The sequence below is a fragment of the Ammodytes marinus genome, assembly GCF_949987685.1.
Source record: "Ammodytes marinus genome assembly, chromosome: 6".
NCBI classification, from domain to species: domain Eukaryota; kingdom Metazoa; phylum Chordata; class Actinopteri; order Uranoscopiformes; family Ammodytidae; genus Ammodytes; species Ammodytes marinus.
The window spans coordinates 2,389,007-2,399,866 of record NC_137235.1 but is presented as its reverse complement, the minus strand read 5'-3'; the positions used below and the strand labels follow the sequence as shown (position 1 = coordinate 2,399,866).

The 10,860-nt window shown below is 41.4% G+C and overlaps 1 protein-coding gene across 1 annotated transcript in view; it reads right to left on the bottom strand.

The window, feature by feature from the left end:
* Window positions 1-283: 283 nt before the first annotated feature.
* The window catches only part of LOC307252109 (GTP-binding protein 1-like), a 24,780-nt gene continuing 14,203 nt past the window's right edge, over window positions 284-10,860 (bottom strand). Inside the window, exons 12-14 of the mRNA XM_080029680.1 lie at window positions 9,963-10,141; window positions 8,868-9,020; window positions 284-2,964 (exon numbers count right to left, since the gene is read on the bottom strand). Of these exons, the coding sequence (XP_079885806.1) occupies window positions 2,848-2,964; window positions 8,868-9,020; window positions 9,963-10,141 (449 nt within the window). The 3' untranslated portion in view covers window positions 284-2,847. The remainder of the gene's footprint in view (window positions 2,965-8,867; window positions 9,021-9,962; window positions 10,142-10,860) is intronic.

Sequence of the window (10,860 nt, the reverse complement as noted above, 5' to 3'; positions counted from 1 at the left end):
TTAATCCTACCCCTACATTTTACCACGTGTGATGTCACACATGGTAAAATGTAGGGTTAGACAGTGAGACCATAAAACACTCTTTCTGCCTTTTCTCAGGCTAGGATGAACCGATTTTTAAAACGTTTGCACATTTATACTACATAGGATCTCAGAGTTCAATACACCTTCATATTTCCACCGCTGAAGTAGTTCTTTAAATGTAAAAAAGTATTCTTCACACAATAGTTATTTTTTTCTATAACATCTTTATTTAAAAGGATTTACAACACAAACTGGCAGCACATAATTTAAATGGCATCTCTTCTTATGCCTCAGTTCACTCTGCAAAACTTTTTTTTTAATTTTTTTTATCTAGTACATTTACACTTGCAGAATGTGTCCCTTCAAACAATGAGAAATAACTGGGAGGGTCATTTAAAAAAAAGCAAAAAAAAAAAAAAAAAAAAAAAAAAATTATAGTAGAAAAGGAAGAAAAATTCTGGCAGTGTGTACAGGTGCATCTAAAACAAAATATTATCAATAAAAAGTGGCCGTTGACTATTTGCAAGATTATGTTTTTGCTGCCACATTTTAAAGTATATGTTATATGCTTATTAAAGACTATCTGAGTTGACTTTAATTATTAACTTAATGCACACACATAATACAGCTAATGTCTCTTGGTTTCTATGGGGCATTTTCAAGTCTAAATTTGAACCAAAGAGAAATATCTGTTAAAAAAAAATTAAAATCAAAAATCTCAGCTATCTAAATGAAATCACTGGACTTTTTTTGCGTCTATAACTGTACACATTAAAATTTGACCGTTGACTATTTTGAAAGGTCTGTATTTGTTGCCACATTTTGATTTAATATGGAATAGAAAAAAGTGTAGAGGACAGGACAGTCACAATTTGTAAGTGACTTAAATATGTTCTTACTTGGCTTTTTTTTTACATTTAAGTTATGAAACAGAACTTGGGGTTTTAAAAGTGGTAATAAAAATCTAAATAAAACTTTGCTTATGCCTGCCCTGGTTGTAAATTAGGGAAACTTTGCAAAGACTTGTATCAGGTTAACACATGGTGAGGCCACTGACATTTTACATAAATTGTTAAAAAAAAAAAAAAAAAAAAAAAAAAAATTAAATTAAATTGTAAAAAAAAAAAATGTGGAACTCCTCTCCCTTGCATAAACTGTATCTATGAAAACACCAACGCTGTCTGAATTAGGATGGTACACCAATGATACAATGAGCTTTCTACACTGGGATTTAACAGTAGGAAATATGAGATTGAATGGATAAGAGTATGAGTAGCTCTTCATATACCATGAGGATAATTTACATGACGCGGTGAGGACAGCTGAACAGTTTGCATTATAATGGCCTCAAGTCTATCTTACAAAAATGCTTTTCTAGCCCAAAAAACTTCACCAAACCCGGCATTGTAACAGGTGTCGGAAACTTCAACAACGTATTTCGAAAAAAGGACAATTTTAGCTGCAAACTGATATAATGAAAGTATGTAAGAGTGTTAGGAAAAGTGATTTAATAACCACTCAAATGTTCAGTGTCTCTTGTTTGACTATTTATAGGCATATGTTTAGAGTAGAATGAACATTTTGATTTTATAATATCAACTATTGAAAAAGTTTCTACCAAATTCACAATAAGACTATTGTAATTTAGAGCATTTTTCAAAAAGTAATGTAGAGATAAAGATTGAAGGAAAATCCAGACTGGTCTCTTTAATTTATTTCCGGAACTGTATATAATATAATATAAAAAAGAAAATTTAAAGATTTTTTTTCCCCGAACTACTGAACACAGTCTCTACCCCTTTAAATGACTGATGTAACTGTTAATGAACTCTGGTGTGATCTTAAACAGTGCTGTAATGGAAGCAGTGTGGATGTAGAACAAAATATGATTCAGAAAATGAAAAACAGGACGAAAGAAGACGATTTTTTTTGGAGGGACGGGAAAGTGACTGACACATCTGCTGTCTGTGTTAATGCTATGGAAGAACATTCTGATAAACCCTACAAAACAAAATGAACGCCCTCTAGAACTTTGTATTAAAATAGAAAAAAGGATATATCATGTAATCTACTAAAATAAAAACTCAAATATCACAAATCGTCGGCCCACTCAAAAATTAAAATTGATGGGGGCGCCCTTAGCTCAGTTGGTAGGGCGCCCCCCCCCCATGGGCCTCGGCCAGCAGCAGACCCGGGTTCGATTCCAGCCTGCGGTCGTTCTCTGCATGTCACTCCCCTCTCTGCCCCATTTCAACTCTGTCTCTAAACTATCAATAAAAAGCATAAAAATGCCAAAAAAAATATCTTAAAAAAAATAAAATAAAAATTACACCAATAAAGCTTTGAATTGACTTGATGTGGGAAAAAAATCACTCTTACGATTTTCCAAAATGGTGGTAATTTTAAATTGGAGTCAGTCTTAAAAAAGGTGCTCCGAGGAACTTTCAGTTTGTGTTAATTATTGCTCCCCCTTTTGGACAAAAGCGGTAGTGTTTTTACCACGCCAGCTGTTGTTCCTGGCGTATATATACCCATGACAAAGGCATTAAGAAAAACTATTAAAAAAAAAATAGCATTCTATCTTTCTTTCACTGATGGTTTTCGTTTTGCTGTTACATGTAATTTACGATCATCAGAGGAAAAAATTTGACTGTTTCAGAAATATTTTTAAAAGTTCCTCGTAGCAACTTTAATATGCGGATTCCAGCAGATGTATAAACAGAGCCTTTTCACCCCTGTAAAGACATTGGGTAGGGATAATTGAATGGTGTGTGTGTGTGTGTGTGTGTGTGTGTGTGTGTGTGTGTGTGAGAGAGTGTTTTATTAAGCGGTGCCGGCAGCTGCCCCGGCTGGCACCGCAGTCGGCAGCGCTGCAGTGGTCAGCCCTTTCCCTCTGTGTCTCTGCCCCCCTCTCCTACGACCGCCACCTCCAGACTTGAGCTGTAGACAGGAAGACAAGACAACAGTTAGACGGCTGTATTTCTGTCTGTCTGTCTGTATATCTGTCTCTCTCTCTCTCTCTCTGTGTCTACAGTATCTCTCTCTCTCTCTCTCTCTCTCTCTCTCTCTCTCTCTGTCTATGTCAATCTCTCTCTGTCTCTCTGTCTGTCTGTCTCTCTCTCACTCATTCAAGGTGGTTTTATTTTTTATACAGGTAAATCCTATTGAGACCGGAGACTCTTTTTCAAGGGAGACCTGTTCCCATTCACCAGGAAATGCATTTCTCACTTTAAAACTTAACAGGTTAAAAGGGTTCAGGTGAGGTTATTGTTCAGGGAATGAAATGCAAAATGTTAATCACAAAAGTTCAGGGTTTTTCTTCAGGGAAATATTCAGCAGAGGAGGAGGAGGTAAGCCCCAGACAATTACTCATTTCATTTACGGTAATATATAGATTTTTTTGCAGGCCAGGTCTCACACACACACACACACACACACACACACACACACACACACACACACACACACACACACACACACACACACACACACACACACACACACACACACACACACACACACACACACACACACACACACACACACACACACACACACACACACACACACACACACACACACACACACACACACACACACACACACACGGTATCTGCTTTAACTGAAGGTTATTGTTGTATGTCATTAAAGTGCAGTGAACACTTAAAGCTGCAGTGTGTAGAATTTTGGGTTTTATTTCCTAGCAGATTTTGTAGAAAGTAATTATAATATCCATAAGTACATTTAATTTAGTGCATAATAGCTGAAAAATTGTTTTGAATTATTATTTTTTCCCTTAGAAAGGGTCTCATATATGTCCATATTTCTGCGTATCTTGGACCAAGGCCTAGTGCCACCATCTTGAAAGTGTCATAGTTGGAATGTCATCAGGTGCATTGTTTAAAATTTAGAATTGTTCTTGTCCTTGAAGGCCACTGTAGCTTCTGTTATTATTCTAAAGGGTTGGGGTTACCCAGGGAGCGTTGCATTCTAGAACTTTCTAGAACTTTCTTGATGATGTCATATTACACACTGCACCTTTAACTCTATCTGACATTAGCAGGTGTGTTACAGCTAGAACACACTGAAAAAAAATCCTGAAAGTTTTCTTAATGAAAACAGCTAAAACTAACCCTGTGTTCCAATCCCCATACTTCCCTACTATTTAGTATGCCAGAAAAAGATTTAGGATGTCCCAATGTATGAACGTCAATTGTAGTATGCTGAAAATACAGAAATGCCCCACTAACTCCAATAGCATTTTGGAGTATTTGTCTTTATTCTTGACATTTCTCGACATAATGATAAAAAAAAATCTTCCTTGTCTGATTTGTGTTTCTCTCTCCTGTCTGTGGCCCTAAAACTCTTCTGTACTTTAGTATGTAGTGTAGTAAAAAGACTAAAACTCTTCTGTACTTTAGTATGTAGTGTAGTAAAAAGAAAAAAAGTATGTGATTTGGAACGCAGGGTCAAATTAATATTCTAATTATAATAACCAATAGCTGCAGAATTTCACACTCTTTGAAAAGTCAACATGTAATTATGAAAGTCCATGGCCAAGGGAGGAACCTAAATTAGGAACAAATATACAGAGACAAGGGAGGAAAACTAAACACACAAGCAATTCATTTTATATGTTTAAAGGGACACTGTGTAACATTTTAAGTGATGTATTAGCTAGAATCAATATCCTCATTCATAAATATGTCCTCATTGGTGTAACATCACCTCTGCCAATAATCTGAATTATCCTCCTGAGCGGAGAATTACAAATATTAATATTACATTTTGTACATTGAGCAGGCAAGTGTTATGGAGGAATCCATGTTTTTGGAATGTCATCAGGTGCATTGTTTGAAATTTATAATTATTCTTGTCCTTGAAGGCCACTATAGCTTCTGTTATTATTCTAAAGGGTTGGGGTTACCCAGGGAGCGTTGCATTCTAGAACTTTGTAGAACTTTCTTGATGATGTCACATTACACAGTGTCCCTTTAAAGTAAGTGTGTAAACTGTTTCGAAATCAAAAACCACCAGGCTCCAGTCAATTAACTTGTTTAGCAATTAAGTGCATACTTGCTAGAGTAGTTAATGAACACTGGGTTGCAACAGTAGCGACCCAGTGTAACTCTGCAAAGCTATGAGCATAAGTACGAGTGCACTGAAAACGGAGTGTGCATGCTCAAGAAACTTTTGTTAATTACAAGTATAGAAAAAAGTAAGGAACCAAAAACAAAACAGCATCCAAAGTTAAAGCCCTACTTCACCGGTTTGAATATGAAGGTGTATTGAATTCTGAGATCCTATGAAGTATAAATGTGCAAAAAAAATTGAAATCGGTTCATCCTAGCCTGAGAAAAGGCAGAAAGAGTGTTTTTTTTAACCCTATATTTCTCTTTCTCGTGACATCACAGAAAGAGAAATACAGGGTTAAAAAAAAACGTACTTTGTAAATATTACTGTGATGTCTTTTACTGTGTCCTCCTTGCTTTTTTTGTTGTTGTAATTATTTCTTATTGTTATGACATCTATTGCAGTATGTCCGTCCTGGGAGAGGGATCCCTTACTCTGTCGACTCTCCCCGAGATTTCTTAAACATTTTTTATTCCCGGTAAAGGGTTTTTACTGGGAGTTTTTTCTCAGCCGAGCTAAGGGTGTAAGGGCAGGGTGTCATATTGTATCATATTGTATGGAATGTAAAGCCCACTGAGACAAATGTGTTTGTGATTTTGGGCTATACAAATAAAACTGATTTGATTCTCTTGAGGACAGTGTCTGCAGCCGCCCGTAGAGAAAGCACAGCTACCCAGCACCGTTATTTGTACTGAGGGCATCGGGCTTTGAGTTGAACATCTTGCAACTTTTTAAATAAAAGTTTTGGTGAGTTCTCGGGGGGACGGGGGACGGGAGGGGGGCTCTTATTAACAAGCCAATCATGTAGTAGGATGTGGGTTCTCGTCACTTTGGCAACCGAGAAGACGGAAGATAAAGCTGTTTTTTTGGCCGTCTCCATTTACCCAGAGCTGTACCACAGGAGTGACAACAACAGATCATTCCCCCTAGCTCGGTGTGTGTGTGTGTGTGTCTGTGTGTGTGTGTGTGTGTGTGTGTGTGTGTGTGTGTGTGTGTGCGTGAGTGCGTGTGTGTGTGTTCACAGGAGCCCTAATAAGCCGGAAGCTCATCATCCAGACAGAGGGTGATGGAAAGAAAGCATTCTCCGTTTGATAAGACTACTGACATATAATATATATATATAGTACACGTATAAATGTAAAGATTTCAAATAGAAAAAACATAAAAACCCGTGGTCAATCATTCAGAAGCAGTTGGCAAAGCGCTAGGTGGACACAGGCCTCAAGAAAAAGAAAACCCCCCCATGGCTGTCGTCACAAACCCCCCCATGGCTGTCGTCATAAACCCCCCCATGGCTGTCGTCACAAACCCCCCCATGGCTGTCGTCACAAACCCCCCCATGGCTGTCGTCACAAACCCCCCCATGGCTGTCGTCACAAACCCCCCCATGGCTGTCGTCACAAACCCCCCCATGGCTGTCGTCACAAACCCCCCCATGGCTGTCGTCACAAACCCCCCCATGGCCGTCGTCACAAACCCCCCCATGGCTGTCGTCATAAACCCCCCCATGGCCGTCGTCATAAACCCCCCCATGGCTGTCGTCGTAAACCCCCCCATGGCTGTCGTCATAAACCCCCCCATTGCTATCGTCGTAAACCCCCCATGGCTGTCGTCATAAACCCCCCCATGGCTGTCGTCATAAACCCCCCCATGGCTGTCGTCATAAACCCCCCCATGGCTGTCGTCACAAACCCCCCCATGGCCGTCGTCATAAACCCCCCCGTGGCTGTCGTCATAAACCCCCCCAGTTTGCGACAACAAACTCCTTTACCTTATTTTCTTTGTTGCCATCTTTACATAGCGCCTCCTCCTCTGCCACTGTCTGACGCAGCATGCCAAGACAGGGAGAGAGGGAGGGAGGGAAAGAGGGAGGGAGAAAGGGAGATGGAAGGAGAGGGAGAGAGAGGGAGGGTGGGAGAGATAGAGAGAGAGGGAGGGAAAGAGGGAGAGGGAGGGTGGGAGAGATAGAGAGAGAGAGATGGAAGGAGAGGGAGAGAAGGGGAGGGAGAGAGAGAGAGAGAGGGAGGGAGAGAGAGGCATGGAGGGAGAGAGGGTGGGAGAGAGAGGGAGGGAAATAGAGGGGGGATAGAGAGAGAGGGAGGGAGAGAGAGAGGGAGAAAGGGAGATGGAAGGAGAGGGAGGGGGAGAGAGGGAGGGGGAGGGAGAGATAGAGAGAGGGATAGAGGGAGGGAGAGAGAGATGAGGGAGAGAGAGGGAGGGAGAGAGAGGCATGGAGGGAGAGAGGGTGGGAGAGAGAGGGAGGGAAGGAGAGAGAGATAGAGGGAGGGAAATAGAGGGGGGATAGAGAGAGAGGGAGGGAGAGGGAGAGAGAGAAAGGGAGAGAGAGGGTAAGGTAGATAGAGAGGTATATGATGGAGAGAGAGGGAGGGAGAGAGAGAGAGGGAGGGAGAGAGAGGGAGGGAGAGAGAGGGATAAAGAGGGAGAGATATAGACAGAGAGGGAGAGATGGAGACAGAGAGAGAGGGAGGGGCATGGAGGGAGAGAGGGAGAGATGGAGACAGAGAGAGAGATAGTTGGAGGCAGGAAAGTGTTAAAGTTAAAGGAAAGAATAAGAGTAGAGGGTTGAGTACCAGACACAAGACATAGAATGAGTAGGTGGAAAGGTGTAACAATAGATGGAGATGAGTTGGTAATGTTTGGTGATTATGGACGGGAAAAGGACGACGTTTAAATTAAATTTTAGGGGAAAAATAATAAAAATTTAGGGGAAAAAAATGCCATAATTGTGAGATGAAAGACAACAGGTAAGGAGAGGGGACAGAGAGAGAAATTACATTACATAAAGAACAACCAAGCCGGAAGAAGAAATAAACAAGTAACATTTAAATGGCAACCACACACACACACACACACACACACACACACACACACACACACAGACACACGCACACACGCACACACACACGCACACACTTCAGTTTGTTGGACGAAAATGATAGAAATTTGGAGCAGCGTTAGAAAATTGTTTTGTATAAAGAATAAAGTCCTGTATTTTATATTAAAAGGTGTTCCGAGGAACTTTCAGTTTGTGTTAATTCTAGCGCCCCCCTTTGGACAAAAACAGTAGTGTTTTTACCACGCCAGCTGTTGTTCCTGGGTGAGCGTTTACCCATGACAAAGGCATAAAGAAAAACTATATAAAAATAGCATTCTTTACACTGATGGTCTCGTTTGCTGTTAAATGTAATTTATAAGATCAGTGTTTCCCACAGGAAATGTGGCTATTATATGTGTATTCAACCTTTATTTCTACAGGTAAATCCCATTGAGACTCTTTTTCAAGGGAGACCTGTTCCCACGTTACCATTCACACACACATTCATACACTGATAGCAGGCTAACTATCGACATTCACACGAGGCAAGGTGGGTGAAGTGTCTTGCCCAAGGACACAACAACTATGACACAGGTGGCAGGGCGGAGATCGAACCAACAACCCTTTTGATCATCGGCCGACCCGCTCCACCACCTGAGCCACAGTCGCCGTATTTGCTTGTTTGTTTTTAAACACGGAGGTTATTGATAGTTTTGGAATATATATTTCTCAATTAGCCCTACATTATCAGGCTCTTTACAACATAACTTAACAGTTTAAACTATAAATAAAATAATTTTGCAGCACAAAAAATAAATAAAAAAGTTGTATTTATTTTTTATTTTTAGGTTGCCGGGCGGAATAGTGGACTCACTGGTAGCTGTGCTGAGTTGGGGCTTGTTGGTCTCCCGGTGGATCCAGCCTCCTCATTGGCTGATGCTGCGGCTGCTGCTTGTCCCTCTTTGAAGGTCTTGTGCATCTTGGCCTGCTGGGCCTTAGCTGCCGCTGTGTTCACGGACTGCAGGAGCTGGAATAATAAAAAAACAGTTCAGAGTCAGTTCACCTGCTTTTAATATGTGTTTTTGACGACGCAGGTAAAGGGATGACTTAATATCCCTTCACACCAGTCATCAGAGCCGGCCCAAGCTTTCATGGGGCCCTAAGTGGAATTTGATCAGGGGCCCCTCTCCAATGTCTGTAATTATTTAAAGACACTGGGTTCGGATGAATTAGAAGCTATTGACACATGGATTTTCCATAAAAATATTAATTTAAAATAAAATATTATGGAGGTTCCATTGGGTTGGGCTTGGAGCTTCTGGTCACAGTGCAGCGTATTATGTCTGTCTGTCTGTGTGTTTGTCTGTGTGAGTGTGTGTCTGTCTGTCTGTCTGTCTGTCTGTGTGAGTGTGTGTCTGTCTGTCTGTCTGTGTGAGTGTGTGTCTGTCTGTCTGTGTGTGAGTGTGTGAGTCATTACCTTGGTGATAGTGCCCACAGCCTTGGTTCGTCCCTCTCTGAACACTAGCTTCTGGTCACAGTGCATGTACTCTGTGTGTGTGTGTGTGTGTGTGTGTGTGTGTGTGTGTGTGTGTGTGTGTGTGTGTGTGTGTGTGTGTGTGAGTGAGTGAGTGCGTTTGTGTGTGTGAGTGCGTGCGTGCGTGCGTGCGTGCGTGCGTGAGTGTGTGTGTGTGTGTGTCTGTGTCTGTGTGAGTGAGTGAGTGAGTGAGTGAGTGAGTGCGTTTGTGTGTGTGTGTGTGTGTCTGTGTCTGTGTGAGTGAGTGAGTGAGTGAGTGCATGTACTCTGTGTGTGAGTGAGTGAGTGAGTGAAAGAGAAAGAAAGAAAGAAAGAAAGAAAGAAAGAAAGAAAGAAAGAAAGAAAGAAAGAAAGAAAGAAAGAAAGAAAGAAAGAAAGAAAGAAAGAAAGAAAGAAAGAGAGAGAGAGAGAAAGAGAGAGAGAGAGAGAATTTACCTTGGTGATAGTACCAACAGCCTTGGTGCGTCCCTCTCTGAACACTAGCTTCTGGTCACAGTGCATGTACTCTGGTGTCTTGATGAAGCGGAAGTGCACGGCGGCCTTGTCCCCTGTGCGCAGACAGTCTTTATTCATGGTCAGGATGGTCGCCGTCTGTCTGATGCTGCCACAGTGCACTGGGGGGCAAAGGGAGAGAGAAAAGAGTGTGTGTGAGTGTGTGTGAGGGGGGTGGGTGTGTGTGTGTGTGTGAGTGAGTGAGTGAGTGAGTGAGTGAGTGAGTGAGTGAGTGAGTGAGTGAGTGAGTGAGTGAGTGAGTGAGTGAGTGAGTGAGTGAGTGAGTGAGTGAGTGAGTGAGTGAGTGAGTGAGTGAGTGAGTGAGTGAGTGAGTGAGTGTGTGTGTGTGTGTGTGTGTGTGTGTGTGTGTGTGTGTGAGAGTGAGTGAGTGAGTGAGTGAGTGACTGAGTGAGTGAGTGTGTGTGTGAGTGAGTGAGTGTGTAAAATGGTGCACAACATACAGCTATATTCCAATAGTAAGATCATATTCAGAATAGACATTGGAAACACCTTATTTGGATTATTTTCTTAAAGGGGTAGTAGCTGCCAGGTTAGTTTTATTCCTAACATTATTCTACCAACACAGACATTAACATCGATAGTCTGGCTTTATAATTGATTTGCCTCGGGTATACTGTGGAATGGGGTAAGACTGTTTTTATAAGCTGGCTATCAACAACCGTTGTCTTGCGCTAGGGGGTGGTTCGGAATTTTGGACATAGGATTTACCAAGTTAGCTTTTGTGTTCTTTATCATTGGAGACAGTTTTCAACACATTTCATTCAGTCCTTCTAGTTGCAGAGTTAGCTCGTGCTTGTGTCCTTAATCGAAATATGCTGTG